This window comes from Phoca vitulina, unplaced genomic scaffold (genome assembly GCF_004348235.1).
Source record: "Phoca vitulina isolate PV1807 unplaced genomic scaffold, GSC_HSeal_1.0 scaffold13, whole genome shotgun sequence".
Lineage (NCBI taxonomy): Eukaryota > Metazoa > Chordata > Mammalia > Carnivora > Phocidae > Phoca > Phoca vitulina.
This window is the reverse complement of record NW_022589716.1, coordinates 46141752-46160369: the sequence shown is the minus strand read 5'-3', so window position 1 is coordinate 46160369 and position 18618 is coordinate 46141752. Positions and strand designations below refer to the sequence as shown.

At 50.4% G+C, this 18618-nt stretch overlaps 1 protein-coding gene across 1 annotated transcript; it reads left to right on the top strand.

The window, feature by feature from the left end:
• Positions 1 to 584: 584 nt before the first annotated feature.
• SEC61A1 (SEC61 translocon subunit alpha 1) lies at positions 585 to 17999 on the top strand. Its single transcript, XM_032412053.1, has 12 exons — positions 585 to 784; positions 1057 to 1124; positions 3971 to 4036; positions 4126 to 4204; positions 5147 to 5278; positions 7208 to 7317; positions 7617 to 7770; positions 11644 to 11804; positions 13258 to 13455; positions 13714 to 13905; positions 14309 to 14385; positions 15907 to 17999. Exons 1-12 carry the CDS (start codon positions 778 to 780, stop codon positions 16091 to 16093), a joined length of 1431 nt encoding a protein of 476 aa, XP_032267944.1. The 5' UTR covers positions 585 to 777; the 3' UTR covers positions 16094 to 17999.
• The last annotated feature ends 619 nt before the right edge of the window (positions 18000 to 18618 follow it).

Sequence of the window (18618 nt, the reverse complement as noted above, 5' to 3'; positions counted from 1 at the left end):
TTCTTCTCTGACCATCTGTCTCTCCACGAATTCACCCCATTCGTCCTCAGATGGCAGGGACTCGGCAGGAGTCATTTCCGAGGCCCTGTGCCCAGGGCAGGCCTCCGGGTTTGCTGAATGACTCAACAAACGAGGGTGTTCCGTCGGCCTCCCTAGCCAGGCATCTACAAGGAGCCGGGCATTTCGGTCTGCGCCGGGACACAGGCTCCTGATCAAAGGCGCTTACACTCTATTTCCTAATTCATAGTTATAAGTACTATGAAGGGCATAGAGGTGACCTGGGACACCAACTTGCTCGCAGGGCTGTGGGCACAGACGGCTTCTGCCCTTTGCCTCAGGTTCTCCACCAGCCGACGCCCACCCACCCTCCGAAGCCACCACACAGCCTGCACCCGGCGCTCTCGCTTCGCCAGCTCTGCGCAGCCTCAGCACACTCCCAATCCCGGCGTGCCCCGCGTCCCGCCCCGCCCCGCCCCGGCGTCTCGCACCCTCTTCCCGGGAGGCCCGGGAGCCCCGTTGCATGCCGGGAGTTGTGGTCTCGGCGGCAGCGGTGCGGCGCCGCGGCCGGCCCGCAGCGCGTGGCAGGAAGCGGAAGCAGCCTGCGGCCTGCCCCCAGCTCCGCCCCGCGCCGCGCCGCGCCGCTCGCCGCGGTGCTAGCACTGACGTGTCTCTCGGTGGAGGTTCAGCGCTGCGGAGCGGGCTGGGCCGCGGACAGCCTCACCTCACCCGGAGTGGAGCGGAGCAGAAGCGGGATCCGGAGCCCGAGCTGCCGCCGCCATGGCGAGTGAGTCCCTCGGGGCAGCCCCCAGCAACGCCGGGAAGGATCAAAAATCCCCCTTCCCCTCACCGGTCCGGGCGAGCGGCCACCCCCCGGGCCCGCCCGGGTCCCCGCAGACCGAGGCCCGCGTCCCCCGCCCTCCTCCGGGTCTCCGCGCGCCCCCGTGCGCGGTCTGCTCCCCTAGTCCCTGCTCCTACTCATGCTAGGCAGAACGCTTCCCCAGGGAGCGGGGAAGGTTTTTACGTGCCCTAACTCTGCTTTTGTCTCTTCCATCAAAGTCAAATTTCTGGAAGTCATCAAGCCCTTCTGTGTCATCCTGCCGGAAATTCAGAAGCCGGAGAGGAAGGTAAGTCCCCGAAATCGCCGTCCAAGAAGGTTTCATGAAATGTCTGGGCGCTCGAAGTTTACAGTACAATTAAAAATGGCTTCAACACGCCAGATGGAAACTCTGTTTCCCATCCCTTTCTCCTGGAGTGTAGTTGTGTATACTCCTGAGCTTTGTCGGAAGGTGACCTGGTTGTGTGGGAATTTCCACCGAAATCATGGTGCTTTATTTGGAGCATCTTTTGTGGATTTTACTCCAGCAGACAAAGCCTCCGGTTTGCTCTGTCCCAAAAGTGGATCTCGGCGGTGAATGAATAAGGCCTCAAAAGCCTCAGGATACTCGGATTGAGTTACCTTTCTTTCTTCACCTTCAACAGGAGCACTTCAGGGCTGGGTGGTTTTTTCCTAGGAGAAGCTTTTAGTGTGCATGTGCTAAAAGGAGCTAAGAGCAGTCACTTTGTCCTGTGTATATGAGTTAGTACTCTGACAGTCGCCATAAAAGGTACAGAGAAAAAGGGCATTTTGTGAACCCTGCTTTTTACAGCAGACTTATTAAAACGTGAGAAGATAAAAATGCAGAACCTTTATCAGAATTTCTGCTCCTACAGAGCCCAGGATAGCGAGTGTTGCCAATGTTAGTGAAGCTGTTAAACAATGGGGAAGTTTTATTTAGATTCTTGGATTCAACAGAATGAATAGTAAAAGATTTTTGTCTTTAGATTCTTTTCAGACTGTTGTTCATGCATTCACGTATACATCTGTGTACTTGACATCAATATGGACACTTACATTCTTGAAGTCTCCTTTTTTTTTTTTTAACTTAAAATCATTTTGTGTAAGTGCTTCACATACGTGCTGCCTTTGAGGGGCAAAATACAAAGTTGTCCCTTCCACCCCAACAGCCTAGCATAGTAGAGAAGGTGTAGCTCTGGAGGTAGACAAGCCTGGGACCCACCCTTACAAACCTCTTAATAGCTGTCTGACCTTGGCCTTGTAACTAAGTGTGGTAGATGGAGCACTGAAAACATGTGCAGGGTGTAGCAGTGGCTCAGGAAGGGATTAATTCTGGAAGATGTGGTTTCTGATGGTGGTTTTAATGGAAGAATAATTTTTTTGAGGAGAGGGAAAGGAATTCCAGGCATAAGGAATATATGGTGTGCAAAGCAGACAAGCAGATGGGAGGGTGTTAGCTGTAGGACCATATTGCTAGAACATAAAGGGGGGTGGGGAGCAATGGAAGGGCCAGGTGATTAGAAAATGCTCTGGAAATCGGTACAAGATGAGAGTGGTTTCAAGGCTTTTGTAACAGAGGGTGTATGGGGTGGGCTCCCTGCCCCCCCCAGTACTTTATATTACATTGTTTTACCCTTAATTCATAGCATATACACTGTGGAACTATCACATACTGCAAATTAGTTAACTACAGAATAGCAAGATTTTATCAATTTCAAAAGCTTTTTGAATGAGAAGTGATTGTTGGCTGATTCAGGGGCTATTTCAAAGGTAAAGTAGACAGGACTGAGATAAAGAGCTTTTGAAGTTTTGCTGTTGAATTTGGCTGCATCCAGGAGAGGAGACTTGGTTATTAAGAAATGAGGAGTCTTATAAAAATTGTCTACTCTTTTTTCCCATAAAGAATCCTTTCAACTAGTTAGCTGGAAGTGGTGTTGCCTTCCCTTGGCCTCCTAATTCCTTGGTGCAGTGAGGTGACAGGTGGGAAAGGGAGCATTCTCAAGAGGAAGAAGGGTTCTGTGAATTCACCCCAGCTTCATGTGAGTGCCCACAGCCTTTGCATGGCGGTCTTCTTGGGGCCTGCCTAAAGGCAGTCATGGAAGACCTCAACTTCTATTCTGACCAGAGAGCCAGACTATGTCTCAGAGCTCGTGTAGACTTTAGACTTCTCCCCTCCAGTTAAAAAGTACTTTTTCAGAGCACAGTTTTGTTCACTTAATGCTGTCGCTCACAAGGTATTTTTCCATATCAAAATCCTCAGTCCACACAATAATTAACGGTGTTTTTTAAGCCCTTTAAACCCCTTCTTGCAGGATAGGCAGCAAGTACTAGGGAAGGCACTCAGTTGTTGAGGCAGAACACCTGGAAAAGCTGCCAGTTCTACTTGGTACCAGAGGGACCTTGGGAGGGGATTCTAAATTTATCTGATGGTACTTACTCGTCATCTATAAAATAATTCCCAGTAGACACTTGGCCTACCTGTGTACCCAAGGAGATTTGAAAAGTCTTAAATAGGTGCTATTAGTAGGCATTGAGTAGGTTAAAGGTGTAACTGTCCCTGCCTTCCCCCGCAGTGTTTTTTATTACATTGTTTTACCCTTAATTCATAGCAAATACACTGTGGAACTATCACACATTGCCAATTGGTTAGCTACAGAATTGCAAGATTTTATCAATTACAAAGCCTTTTTGAATGATCACTATCCTTGGCTGGTTGTAAGGACTGGTCTGTTTTAGGAATTCCTTGCTGTTGGAACATTGTTTGATCTGGGATCTGATCCTAAACTGTTAATGCTGGTGATTAAGAGCAAAGGTTTTGCATTCAAAACTCACTTCAGCTGTGAGATTTGGGACAAGTTAGCTTTCCTAAGACTCTGTTTTCTCATTGTAAAGATAACACTATGTGATATGAGGATCAAATGAAATGGTACGTGTGAAGGTCTCTGCATAACTGTCTTGTACATAGAAAGTATGCAACACACATACTCAGGTTTCAATGCTTATGTTTGGCACACAGTTTGGAGTGTTCAAGGCTCACTTCTCTGGTGAACAGAGAAAGGGGTCCAATTCAAGTTCATTTCTATTAACTTGCTTATATAAATAACCACTGCCTTAATGCATTCTCTTCCACTGTAGATTCAGTTTAAGGAGAAAGTGCTGTGGACCGCAATCACCCTCTTTATCTTCTTAGTATGCTGCCAGGTAAGCACAGTTCTCATTCCAGAATTGGGGTGGGGTGAAGAGCAGGCTGGGGGCCAGTGTGCTGACTCCTTTTCTCCGCTTGTTTCCAGATCCCGCTATTTGGTATCATGTCTTCAGATTCAGCTGACCCTTTCTATTGGATGAGAGTGATTCTAGCCTCTAACAGAGGTAGGTCTCTGGCCATCTGTACCACTCTGCAATGTGGATTTGACTGGCCTCCTTCGGTTAAATTACAGGCTTCGGCTTTATGTGGAATTCAGAGAGTGTTAGGGAGGAGTGCTAGCGCCCTGTGCTGAATAACCTGAGCAGATGCCCAATTCAGCACCGAGGCATTTGAATGCAACATAAAACCTGTAATAACAAGATAAGTCTAGGTCATAGAGGATAAAAAAACATGGAAAAACTAGAATGTTTTTTAAACAACTGAAATGATGACATTTGTACCAGTCTTTCTCCTGTTTTGATAACATTCTTTAGAATATGTAATTTATTTCTGAGCTACATCTTTATATCTATAGGTTACATATACGTGTCCAAAAAAATACGTAACGGTGTTTTGTATACTCTAACCCATTACCTGTGGGGGGTAGGATTTGAACATTTATGTTGATACTGCTTTTGATTAACTCGCTTTTTAAACATAGTTCAAATTAAGTTCTAAATCAGTTGGAAGTGTAGCTCATTTTAGCATAATGGAAATAGAGGTTTATTCACAACTAGATACAGTGGTGCAGACCTTCTTTCCAAACTCTGGAAATTATTTGAATGTTATCCTTTTTTATTAACTGATGAAGAGACGAACCTTTCTTATCTCTGTGAAACCAGAATGAATCTGTTTGGGGTGAATTTAAATGCAGTTGTCTATTTAAATGCCACGTGACTTCCTAAACAGAATAAGATGTTGCCGGGCAGACTGAACAGAATGAATTGAATTATACTCTAATCATTGATATTTAGGGATTATTTTTGAAATTAAATGCTGCTAGCAAACTGAAACACATCGGATTTGTATACAGGGCACACCGTCGAATTTTGCTCATTCGTTTTCTTAATAATGTGTTGCTTTTCCAAGCTCATACTGGCTGTGTTTTGCCTTGCCCTTTCTTCAAGGCACATTGATGGAGCTGGGTATCTCTCCCATTGTCACCTCCGGCCTCATCATGCAGCTCTTGGCTGGCGCTAAAATAATTGAAGTTGGTGACACTCCGAAAGACCGAGCCCTCTTCAATGGAGCCCAAAAGTGTAAGTGAGATTTTGAATAATGTTCAGATGTCTGTAGGTGAGAATTCAAATTTGCTCTAAAGTTTAGGGCATCAAAACAGGTGTTTTTGTACAATGTAACCTTCTTGGCCCACCAACCCTGTATGTACTGTGGACTATGTTAGCGAGAGAGCACCTGGACGGGCTGGATGAGGCGGGGGTGGGGTGGGGGGGTGGGCACAGGCCCCAGACGCCATGTGATCGAGGGGAAGGAGCAGGGCTTGCAGGGCTTGGCAGTGTCACCCTCCACCAGCCACAATTTCCTTACCACTTAGAAGGAAAACTTCAGAGCTGTTGTAAGACTTCAACTGAATAGTGTGTGTAAAATCTCTCAGTGCCTGGCCCACAGTAGTTACCCGACAAGTGGTGTTTTCTCTCTGCTGGGAGTTGGAAAGGATTCAGCTTAGGGGAAAGGGGTCCTCTCCATCCAGCTCTGCTATGTCCTAGCTCTGACCTGGGACGAAGTTAGATGACAGCTCTGAAGTCTCAGTCTCTTCATCTGTAATAGTGAGGATAATAATGGTATTTGCTTTATAGCAAATAATATGTTACTAGTAATAGTAACCAGTCCTCAGAATGAACCACGTGCAGCCTCTGGCTGTGAAGTGAAATGTATTAATTAGGAAATGACATTTACAGCTGCGTATGCAGCCATGTTTTCTTCCACACCAGCATGTTTTATAGATCTTCTGAAGTTAGTAAGTTAAATGACTGAGCAAAAAAGACTAATCCAATTCAGACTTGTCAGTTTCAGACACAAATCAGGATTTAAAAATAGACACATGTATTATTTTTCAAAAGCACAAATCAGCCATTTTCTCTTTAGTCTTGGACAGTTTTTTGAAATTTTTCTGTCTTAAGACATCTGTTTTATTAGGCACTTTTTAAAAAAGTCAAATGGAAACTATTTGATGGGCACTTTGGAGTAAAATTGTATTTTATGTGCAAACTAAGCAGAAAAGCTGAAATTGAATCCCAAACCCATCTAGTATTGTGGAACCAATAAAAACATGTGGATTCCGCTGTGCCTGACAATGGAGTCTAATGAGCTACAAGAAACAAAGACATGTTCATACAAAAAGGAAAGTGTCTCTTGGGCCAGAAGAGCTTTGTGGCTAAGGAAACGGGACTGGTAACTAAATTGACTACTTTCTGAGTTTTTTTCTTTAAAAGCACATTAACTACAAGCTGGGAAGGGATCACCTTATCCCAGAGCTAATATTCAGTGTGCTGGACTCAGACCAGGATGATGGGCCTGTAGAGGGCCCAGGCACGTATTCAAGCTAGGGAGCTCTCCAGAGCCCAAGTGACCTGACCTGAGTTTGGGTGCTGCAGGTCAGTGCCATCACCAAATCACGTGCCTCTGGACATCGTCTTCCCTTGCTCCCTGACTCACCTTTCATAAGAACTAGATTAGTGGGGCGCCTGGGTGGCTCAGTCTGCCTTTGACTCAGGTCATGATCCCGGAGTCCTGGGATCAAGCCCCGCATTGGGCTCTGGGGAGTCTGCTTCTCCCTCTTCCTCTGCCACTCGCCCTGCTTGTGCTCTCTCACTCTCTTTCTCTGTCAAATAAACAAATGAAATCTTAAAAAAAAATAAGTACTAGATTAGTACATTTCAACTCTTTTTCTCCTGCCATTACTGAAAGGAAAGTGAATTTAGGAGAAGCTGAAATCAAAGAGGTCATGAGCTTTTGTTAGAAGGCATTTGAGTACTTGTACTCAGTACTCTTGTACCTTGGCCATGGGGCTACTGAGTGTTTCTGGATCGAGCTCCTCGTGGGCATTGTCTGTATTCTTCATTTCCATCGTCGTCCTCCCTGATGCCTGGCGCACAGTAGGTGTCCTGGAACTGTTCTCTCCAGACCATGGAGTGTCCCACTTTGAGAACACTGTGTTCTTGTGATTCCAGTATTCGGCATGATCATTACCATCGGCCAGTCCATCGTGTATGTGATGACAGGAATGTACGGAGATCCTTCTGAAATGGGTGCTGGAATCTGCCTGTTAATCACCATTCAGGTCTGTGCAGCTCTGCCGTGTCCCCCCTTCGGAGTAGCCTCTCCCACTCACTTAGACTCCTGAAGGACAGAGCTGAGGCGTGCTTAAAAGAAGCATGAGAAGAAGCCGGGGCCCCTGGGGTAGCCTTCCCGAGTTCACCAGAGGAAGGCTCTACTGTTCGAGGCCTACCCTGCCTTTAGCATTGATAGCAGAGATGCTCGGTACTGTGGAAGGAAAGAACCAGGCCCATGAAGAACAGTAATGTGCAGTCTTTTAGGGTTTCTTTATTTTTTTTTTCTTTTCTCTTTAAATTTTCACAGCTCTTTGTTGCTGGCTTAATTGTCTTGCTTTTGGATGAACTTCTGCAAAAAGGGTACGGCCTGGGCTCTGGGATCTCCCTCTTCATTGCCACGAACATCTGTGAGACCATCGTATGGAAGGCGTTCAGCCCCACCACTGTCAACACCGGCCGAGGTAAGGGCCCTGGCCTTCCCTGGGGACAGTAAAAAGTACCAATGTGTGCAAGGCAGGAAACAGAAGTTCCCCCATGCCAAGGAAAAATTAGCTTAGTTTTAGGTACATCTCTTCTAATTTTCCTGTGTGTATCTGCAGAGTTTTCGTTTTTGTTTTTTAAAGTAACGTCTATCTGCAGAATTTTTTAAACACAGATAGGTTTGTGCTCATCAAGATGTCTAACTTGCATTTTCCGTGTATTTCATGGACATTTGTCGTGCCAGAATACATAATTTCGCCTTGTTTTCCTCAGCACAGTATGGACTTCCGTTGCAAGAATGAAGCAGTATTTATTTATTTATTTATTTATTTATTTATTATTTAAAGGTTTTATTTATTTGACAGAGAGAGACACAGCGAGAGAGGGAACACAAGCAGGGGGAGTGGGAGAGGGAGAAGCAGGCTTCCCGCCAAGCAGGGAGCCCGATGCGGGGCTCGATCCCAGGACCCCGGGACCATGACCTGAGCCGAAGGCAGACACTTAACAACTGAGCCACCCAGGCGCCCCAGCAGTATTTATTATAACCAGCCTTGTGATGGACACGGAGGTTGTTGCCAGTTTCGCTGTTGTTGCAGCAGTGAGACGGCGCACATCCTCACACGTTCATCTTTACAGATCTTGGCAGTTGCTCGCAGTGAATAAGTTTCTAAAAATGAAATTACAGAACCAACGCACTTGCTCGTGTGAGGGGCAGTTTTGGGAGAGAGGCCTGAACTTGGAGCTCACTGCGTTTAAGTCCTGGCGGTTGCTGGTAGTAGCTAAGTGGCCTTGGGCACAGTCCTCTGCCTATGAGCCGTGGGGGCCAGGAGTAATGAGAAATAACATAAAATTCTGTGATGCCTGGCTCAAAATAGATGTATGTCTCGTGTAAATGTTCTACCTACAAAGAAGGCAATCTGTGTCTTTAATAAAAGTTCCTAAATATTTAGGGAAGTGTGACTTATTAGGAAAGGAAAATCAGGTTTTTTCATCACTATGTTATTCACTCAGAATTCTGAGTCTCATGAGAAATAAATATTCATACGTGTTTATTTTTCTTTGAGATGAGTGCTGGAAACAGTCCCTGGCATCCAGAGACCAAGTGATCTCAATAGTGAGACTCACAGTAGGTCCCTGGACAAATGAAGGCCACATGCACCCAGTAGATTACAAGGAAAAGAGCGTAGCTTGACATAGGAACTGTCAGAAGAGCCTTAGAGAAGAGGAGACAGGAGCAGACTTGGTTCCTCCCTGGGCACTTCTGGAGTTGTAGGAAATTCAGGACAAATTGGGAGAAACGAGAGGGTGGAAGGCAAGGTTTTTCAGGGATGGGTGTGAAAAGGCAGGAGGGTAAGGGAGATCATAAGCGTTCAGGTTTGTGAAGAGTATCACTGTAACTGGCCTGGGAGCATCCTGAAGTATGAGGAAGTGATACCAGAGTGGGGCCCAGGAGGGGAGGAGTCAGTAAAGGCCCAGAAGCCACCTTCCATTGAGGAGCAGGCCAGTGAGGCAGTGGGGGTTGGAGCGTGGAAGGAGTGATTCAGCCTGGACTCGAGGGGAAGATGGGCAGAGAACACAGCCTGGTAGCTGTTCCGTCGTCCAGCTTTGACCAGGCAGCCCGAGGTGGAAAGCACGGAGCAAGGGTACAAGGAGATAAGAGTGTAAGAGACGGGACAGAGGAGGTTCTTTCAAGGGTGATGGAAAATCGCAGAGCAGAGTTGGGTGTGTTTCTGGCTTTAAAAGTGTTTCGCTGTCAGCTGGTCGTGTTTGGGGCTGAGCCGGAAAGAAGCGCAGCCAGGAAGGGTCCCTCTGAGGCGCATGTGTGGGCAGGGAGTGTTGCCGTGAGAACTGTGGGGTGAGGGGAAAGGGAGGAGTGGGGTCTCGAGGACTGGGCCCTGGTGGAGGAGGGCAGAGGTCACAACAGTCACAGGCCCAAGAAGACAGTATGGCAGCACATCTGGAACTCTGCTACGGTGTGGCTTGTGCCCATGGAAACGCGTCTGTGACCGTGACCCTCTCACGGGAGAACAGCCATTCCCTGGGCAAGTGGAACAGCCCGGATGGGATTAGCGGGGACCCTTAGCCTCTGCACCTGAAGTAACTCTTCACACTTGGAAGCTCTGTCCTGTCCCCAGAGATGCAGCAGGTAGTGAATTTTAAGAAATGATGTTAAAAGTTAGGAGAACTAGAGCTTAACCCTGGCATTGCCCTTCACTCAACAAATACTTTCCCAGGCATGTGTGAAGGACCAGGCGCTGTCTGGCCACTGGGAATGCAGAGTGAGCTGAGTGTTCCACATGGCAGGTGTTACAACAGGTACCTCGGGGAAAAACAAGACAGAGAAAGAAGATGGAGATGCTGGGAGGGTCGTCACAGGGCTAGTCCGGGTGATCGGGAAGACCCCCTCTCAGCATCCCCCACCTTGGAACAAAGTCCTGCCGAGGGGAGGGACTGTACAAAGAATGTCCCATTTGGAGGGAACAGCCAGCTGCCAAGGCCCTGAGGTGGGAGCGTAGCTGGTGTTCAAGGCCAGCGCGTGTGGCTGGTGCAGAATGAACAAGGGGAGAGGAGTCGGAGCTGAGATCAGCAGTGTGGACAGAGGGCAGAAGGGAACAAGTTCTTCCCCGGCAGCTGGGGCGGCGTCCCCTGTGAGGCACACGCTTGTCCTGGCTCCAGCTCTCAGATCCCTGAACCCTGCACCCTGGGAAGACGGGCCAGTGCTGTCACAAGCCTGGGAGCAGGGCTGTGTGGGGACTGAGCACAGCGTCCCAGGGTGAGGTGAGGAATTACTGACAGTTGGGACAGTGTTTCTTTCACAGAAGCCACATTCCAGAAGAGGTCCATGGTGATGCCCATTAGATGGTTGGCCTACAGCCTCGTCTTGAAATGGCCCGGGAACAGCAGCAGGTGGTGCCAGCCGCCATGTGTTAGAAACTTGAGCATATGCTGTGGCAGGACAGTCCCAGGGCATACCTCACGCGACTGTTACCCGTGCCCCCAGCTGCCCTCAGAGACCATGGCTCTAGACACGGCACTAGCTTCAGGCATGCGCGCCGCCAGACTGTGTCATGACATAGACTGTCCTGGGTTAGCAGAGATTACACAGTAACACGGTGCTCTTGTTCCTTGCTTTGGCTTTTGTTTGTTTAACTCTATAAATTTCTTGAAAATTAAGACAACTCTAGACCTTACTGACGCCCTGTGCTCCCCGGGTTCCTCTCACTTGTCCCTCTGCTGCCTGCTCCTCAGTTCAAGTACCCAGTCTCGCTCTTTCCCTTCAGTCTCTGGCAAGCTCAGCCTGCTTCATGGCTGTGGTTTCCTGGCTCTTACTGGGCTGCCTCCTTCCACACCCTCTCGGCGTAGGGCATCAACTCGGATTTGGATCAGCCTTGTGGTGGGCGCACGTGTGGTCCTTTGCGCTTGGCCATCCGTGTAGGGAGCAGAGCCCAAGCCTCACCCTCCCCTCGGAGGGGCTGATGCTCCGACTGGCCAGGCATTTCCGGGAAGAGAATCTGGCAGCTTGGAGGCCCCTCTTCAGTGTAGGGCCCCTTCAACTGGGGTTCAGCAGACCCTGCCTTTATGTTTTTGTAACTGATCGTCATGCCATACATCCAGTAGCCATTGATTCGTACATGCTAAAGAATTGAGATCAATTAATTCAGAAGGTAAGATAGCCCTTTCTGCAGGTTGCAGTCTCTACAAAAGCAGTGGATGAGAGAACTCTCTCCCTGTGGTTATGGGAGTAGGCACTGCAAATGGTAGGACTTAGTCTTTTTGGCCACTGAGAAAATCCTTAGCCAAATTTAGTTGGTGGCTGGTTTCTTTACCACGTGCACCCTCTCCTTCACCAACAGGAATGGAATTCGAAGGCGCCATCATTGCACTCTTCCATCTCCTGGCCACCCGCACCGACAAGGTCCGAGCCCTTCGAGAGGCCTTCTACCGCCAGAATCTTCCCAACCTTATGAATCTGATCGCCACCATCTTTGTCTTTGCAGTGGTGATCTATTTCCAGGTGCGTCCAGACCCCAGTGCGGTGAGTTTTGATGGTCTGCATTTAAGTGTCAGAATGCCTTGGTGTACGCGTCCCCCACCCACACCCAGGGGGAGCCTATCCCATCGCATTGTACTGACATGAGATGGCATTTCAAGGACAGGTTCCTTCCACTGAGTCGGGGGACTTGCCAGAACGAAACACAGTTGAGGCAGAGCTAACATTTCTGGAATCGTGTTCCTTTGCATTGGGCCTGCTGACCGAGAAGATATTTTAAGTTCTTAGTTCAAGAAAGTGAAAAGTAACCAAACTCTAACATCTCGTCTCTGTCTTACCCAAAGTTTGTACCATAATTGTAGGCAGGAGCCTCACCTTGGAAAAGGCCTTCCTCTTACCCTTCACATTATTCGTCTGTGTCACTTGCTTCTGAACAAGAGAGCTGAACTGCCAGTTGGCTTTTCTGTAGTCGGATTAATCTCTGTATTTCTTGATCGGCCACTTTGTATTCTAATATTTATTGACAAGAAGAGACAGCAGTTGAGAGAGTAGTTGAATGCTTGTTGGAAAGGTATTTAAACCAGGCAAATGCTTTTTCCGAGGAGCGAACAGTTCTGTTCCTTTGGCTAAGACTCAGGTGCCTCATTACTAACGAGCGCACTCTTTAGGGGCTTGGCAAGTATTTGCATTTGGAGCATGAAGATTTTATTTTAAGTCTTACATATTCTAAGCCCTGTTCTAGGCACTGAGAGTTTGTGAAAATCATACAAAAGAAACCCTTCCTCCAAGGGTTTCCGAGGGAGAGGTCATATTCATAGAAAAGCTTGGCTTTTCTGTGTATGATTAGAAACCTCCTAAATGGCTGTTCTGGGGTGTGAGGCAGATGCTGTGGTGGCATGGTCTTGGAGCCACTGAAAGCATAGACGAGAGAAGCACTGCTAGGACTTGGGCATGTGTTCTTCAGGCTTTTCTAGTATATTCTACATAGAGCTGGATGTAATGTGCTGGGCTTTGGTTTCTGACAAAAATGGGATTATCTCTGCTGGGCTTTGGTGCATTTTTAAGCCAGTATTTCTGGGAACCTTTTTTTTTTTTTTTTTTAAGATTTTATTTATTTATTTGAGAGAGAGAACAGAAGGAGAGAAGAGAGAGCGCACGAGAGCACAGGAGTGTGGGGGAGGGGCGGAGGGAGAGGGAGAAGCAGGCTCCCCGCTGAGCAGGGAGCCCGACGTGGGGCTCAACGATCATGACCTAAGCCAAAGGCAGACGCTTAACTGACTGAGCCACCGAGGCGCCCCTTCTGGGAACCTTCTGTTCCAATGCCCCCAGGTGCAGAGATGGGTAAGGCAGGGGAACCAGAGCCCTGGCAGCGGTGCTTGGGGCCGGCTCCCTGGTGGCTGTCCCCGGCTGGCCGGGGCTTCTGGGCAGTGGGCCGGATGAGGCAGTGAAGGGCATTCTGCTCTGTTTGGTGTCTCAGGGCTTCCGCGTGGACCTGCCCATCAAGTCAGCCCGTTACCGAGGCCAGTACAACACCTACCCGATCAAGCTCTTCTACACCTCCAACATCCCCATCATCCTGCAGTCCGCCCTGGTGTCCAACCTGTATGTCATCTCCCAGATGCTGTCCGCCCGCTTCAGCGGCAACCTGCTGGTCAGCCTGCTGGGCACCTGGTCTGTAAGTACGGCTGCTCGGGGCCATCGGTTTTAGCGCCGCGGCAGGTTGCTGGATGTGACCAGATATTTCACCCGGAGGTATTTGCTAATCATGCCCTTTACAGATTCAGCACATTCAATTCCCTTTTCGGTGAGGGAACTGTACTACGGGCGCTTGAGCAAAATCGTCGTCTTTTTGTCATCTGCTCAGAACTGTGTCTGTCCTGATGCGAAGGTATGACGAAACGGCTCTCACAGGCTCCCTGCGTATTCTTTCCAGGATACCTCTTCCGGGGGCCCGGCGCGTGCGTATCCAGTCGGCGGCCTTTGCTATTACCTGTCCCCGCCAGAATCTTTTGGCTCCGTGCTAGAAGATCCTGTCCATGCCGTGGTGTATATAGTGTTCATGCTCGGCTCGTGTGCGTTCTTCTCCAAAACATGGATCGAGGTGTCGGGCTCCTCTGCCAAGGATGTAAGTATGAGTTACAGGAAGTTTCTAGAGAGGTTAAACCAGGAAACAATAGTCCTTATCCATTTGGGGCCTGAGGGGTCTCAGCCTGTCTCCTCTTGCTAAGAAGGCGGTCTGTGAACACCTGCAGACGCTTCATGCTCATTGCGGGGCAGTTCGAACCCTTAGTGGCCAAAGCTAAAGCGCAGCGGTAAGTGAGCGCTCAGCTGGGGAAGCTGGAGCCGCAGTGTGCGGTTAGGCTTCGTCACGTGACTTCTCCACGGCAAAGTCGCAGTTTCCTGTGTGAGTGTTGAGGGCACAGAAGAGAAAAAGATGTGAGCGTTGAGTCCCACCAGGAGACACATCTGCCTTCCCTTCAAGTTCAGGTTTCAGATTTAATGTTGTCTCCTTGGTGGGCATCATGCAGGTTGCAAAGCAGCTGAAGGAGCAGCAGATGGTGATGAGGGGCCATCGAGAGACTTCCATGGTCCATGAACTCAATCGGTGAGTGCTGGCCCCCAGCCCCCAGACTCTAGATTTGTGGTTTCCTTTCACACCAGGCATCCTGATCTGGCTTAGGGATTTCTGGCTCATTAACTCCTACCCTGGGGTAACAGGATAGAAAAGACCCCTGTGTCTCTAATTCTTTATGTGCTTGCTAGATGCTGGAGACTGGGGATAGGATAATAAATGTGTGCAGCCCCTCTCCTGGAAGAGGGACCTGCCAGGGAACAAGAGAGCGGCCCTCGGCCCCATGCGTACAAGAGGGTGTGGTAAGGGTATGGGCAGTGAGCTGGCCACTGGGGCACGGGGCTCACTGCCCCCCCACACACACCTGTGCTCTGAGGGTTGGTGCCCAAGTGCAGATGAGGGCTGAGGTGAGGTGAGCCTAGTGAAGCTGTGCAGGAAAGGGACAGTGCCCAGGGTCCCTTTAGGACGCTCAGTGCTGGAGGCAGACCCACCAGAGGGAGGGCAGGCCAACCGCCGAGAGGCCACAGTGGGGGTTTGGGCAGGAGGGCAGGAGGGGGCCCCAAGTGCTGCAGGAACTTGGGGATGCAGAGGAGAGGCCACAGCACTTGGTGTGTCGGGTACGGGAGAGGAGGCAGCTCCAGGCTGGCCCTTGCGGTGTGCATGTGCCACTTTGCCGTCTGCACCTCCTTTTCACTTACCATGGAGCTGCCTCTTGGGCAGCGGGGTGGCGGTACTAAGTATCTCAGGCTTTTCGAGCCTGTCGTGACTACTCCTTCCCTCCGCCGCCAGTGGGCAGCGGCCGCAGACAGTTCGTACGCGGATGAAGGAGGCTGTGTCCCTGCAAAACTGTTCACTAGATCAGGTGGCAGACCAGGCTTGTCCCACGGCCCGCCTATAGCTTGCTCGCCTCACCTAAAGGAAGCAACCACAGGAAAAGCCAGTGTTGCAAGTTTCAGGTTGTTTTCAGATCTCTTGCAGGGGCGGTATGCGATGTTCTCTTCCTAAGACTCTTCTGAGGCCTCTAGATTTATACCACCATTCAGTCGTAATAGTTTGCATGCCACTTAGGAAATTTTAAATTTCCTACTAGCCACGTTAAAGAAATATATATATACCTGAAACTAACAAAATGTTGCATGTAGGTTATATCTTAAAAAGAAAGTAAAAAACTGATTAAACTTAATGATATATTTTATTTAATTCTACGTGTTCAGACTATAATTTCAAGTTGTAGATAACATAAGAAAAAGTATCATGAGATATTTTATATTCTTGTTTTCAAAACCTCTTGTGATGTCTTCAGCATCTTGATTTGGAGTAGTCCCGTTTCAGGAACCACATGTGGTTCACGTGGCACCTGCTGGAGAGCACAGCCCTAGTCTAGGCCATCAAGGCGTGTGAGTCAGTGAAGGTTCAAGGGGGTAGTGGAGTGGCCTCGGAGGCAGGTTCCTAAATCAGAGGTGGGCGTGTCTGATGGCCCGGCCGCTTCTCGTGGCCAGGCCGGGGGTGGGGATCTGCACGGTGGCACGTGGCTGATCGGTCCCCACTCCCCAGGTACATCCCCACCGCCGCGGCCTTCGGCGGGCTATGCATCGGGGCCCTCTCCGTCCTGGCCGACTTCCTGGGCGCCATCGGGTCTGGAACTGGGATCCTGCTCGCAGTCACAATCATCTACCAGTACTTTGAAATCTTCGTGAAGGAGCAGAGTGAGGTCGGCAGCATGGGGGCCCTTCTGTTCTGAGCCGCGTCTCCTTGGACCAGGGAGAGGGGGCCCTGCCCGGAATTGCAAGGGATGGGAACAGCGAGGCCTCACCGTGAGGCGCTCAGCACGGGGAGTGCTGCTGCAGCACCGGGACTTTTGTTTAATGATGTTTTTGAATTTCATATTCTTTCATTCCACTTTGTAAAGTGCTAGAATTTTTCCAGTTTGAAATTTTGCTTTTTATTCTGGCATTGGCAAAAAGAGGGTAGAAGGGAGGTTTTATGGAGCTGACTGCCAGAGGTGGGGACGGTAAAGGACTGTCCCCAAGTGTCCATGTAACTTTTGTTTTAACCTTTGCACCTGCTCAGTGCCGTAGGCGGCTGCAGTGGTCTGAGCTGTTCCCCCACCAAGGGAGCGTCTTTTTGGTTAGAAGCACAAACCTCGGAGCCACGTCTCCGTTGTGGCCGTAGGGAACGAGGCTGAGAGCAAATCATGTTTTCTGGTGGACGTGACTCACAAGTGAGTCCCTATCACAATCAGGGGTAAGAGTATTTGGCTTCAAACTGTTTCTCTGGAAGACACTATTGTTTTCCCTTTTTATAAGTAGTTTTTTTAGGAACAAGCCTCTTCCAAAAGAAAGGGATGGGTTTTCCAGAAGATACTCTTGGGCCATCTGTTAATTTTTCTGCATGTGCCTGTTGGCTATTCTCGTTGACTGTTCTGGTCGGGCTTTGAGGCTGAAGAGCACGGAGTCGGCTTGGCTCCGTCATGTCTGTCCGTCTCTGTTGTCGGTCTGTGTCCTCTGATTGAGCGAGGCCAGGATTCACCAGCCTTACGGAGTTGCGCCTGGCCCAGCCGGGTGGACTCTGTACAGAGGACCCTGGAAGTGATGCGTGTCTATGCAGTCCTTCCATTTCGTCGATGGACGGGCCTCCCGCTCGCCGCCGTGGTGGAACTCACACGGGGAGACGGCTTCGCTTTTGCAGGCCACCGTACCTTCCCGGCTGAAACCTTCCCGTCGCGTTTGTAGCACTTTTTTCACTGTGCCTAGGACCAAATGCATGTTGAGTAAATGACCAGATGCCACCTTGTCCTCATCCGTCAGCACCGCCCCGCATAGAGGAGGGTGCAGGCCCCACATCCGAGGCAAAATCAGGGGCAGAGAGCTTAGGGTCTTCATTTTTGCTTTTTTAGTAAGTTGCTCCAGTGTTGGATAGGAGAAGACAATAATGTCTAAGATGAGTTCTGTTTGTAGTAACAGGGGACCTAGGTTTTAGGCAGTGGAACCTTTTCTGAGGTCTGCAGAGAGGCTCCTCGGGGGACAGGTGGTGCTTGGCAGCAGGGACAGCAGAGTCGGGCGCCACGAGCCTGAGGAGTTCTCCCTGGAGGATGCCCCAGGTCTAAGAAGGGAGCACCGGGGCCCCACGGAGAGAGACGCCCCACCAGCAGCAGGCACACAGTGGCCTTCAAAGCACAGAGCCATGGTCACAACTCAGTAGAGCTGAGTCCAAGCTCCTAGGACACCTCACTCGCAGCACCAACCAGGAAACAGACCGACCAAGGGACAAGAAGCGACTTGTCTAAAGCCACCCGGCAAGTCAGCAGCAGACCCAGGATGGGCCCAACAGGTCTGTTGACCCCCCCAGTCCAGGGCATCCCACCATATCACACGTGGCCTTGTCAGACCCAGTCCTGAGCAGAGACTCGAAGCCTCCCCGCAGCACGCAGTCCGCTCGGCCCCACCTGTGGGCACGCTGTGGGTGCCAGCCTCATGGGTGGGGCCCTGCGTGGCTCGTGCTCTGTGGTCCGTGATCACGGTGGGTGGGGGCTGACCCCAGCTTCCAGGGGACTGTCACTGTGGACGCCAAAATGGCATAACTGAGTTAGGGTGAATAAGTGACAAATAAAGCCAACTTTTTACGAGCCACTTGGTCACGTTCTCTTGGTTTACAGCCCCCAGGAAGGCCGGTGAGTGCAGAGCGGGGGTGTCCTCCGGGTGTGTGTGAGGTGCAGTCGGGTCCTGCTTTTGACAGGGCGCCCTAGGTCTCCCCAAGTCTCCCCTGGATGGAAGTGCCTCCTCAGAAAGGCATTTCGCCTGGGAAACGGCCTTCTCCTGGTGGTGGCGTCAGCTGCACGCCCCGGCTTCCGGTAAAGTGAGGCACGGGTGACGGGCTGGTGCGGGGCCGGCGTGCGGGCAGCCCCGAGGCCCTCCCGGGAGTGTGGGAGGGGGCCTGGCATCTCCCCTGTGACGGCAGCCCGCCGCGCCGTCCCCGTGGAAGGTGCTGGCAGGAGCCCGTGGCCCACACCTCCGCACCCTCCCAGTCCGGGCCGAGGGCTGCCGTTGCCCTTGCAACAGCACACTGTACGTCCGGTCACTGGCCGGGCAGACCCGTCGCTGAGCCAGGAGGGTTTCCACCCCGCCCTGACCCCAGCGTCGCGTGGACGGTGGTGGCAGACAGGAGGGTGCCCCCCTGCAGTGGGCCGCGCAGAAGTCTTCCAAGGGCTTCCACTCCAAGAACGGCGGACTACGTTTCCAGGGTGACGCGAGGAAAAAACTTCGCACT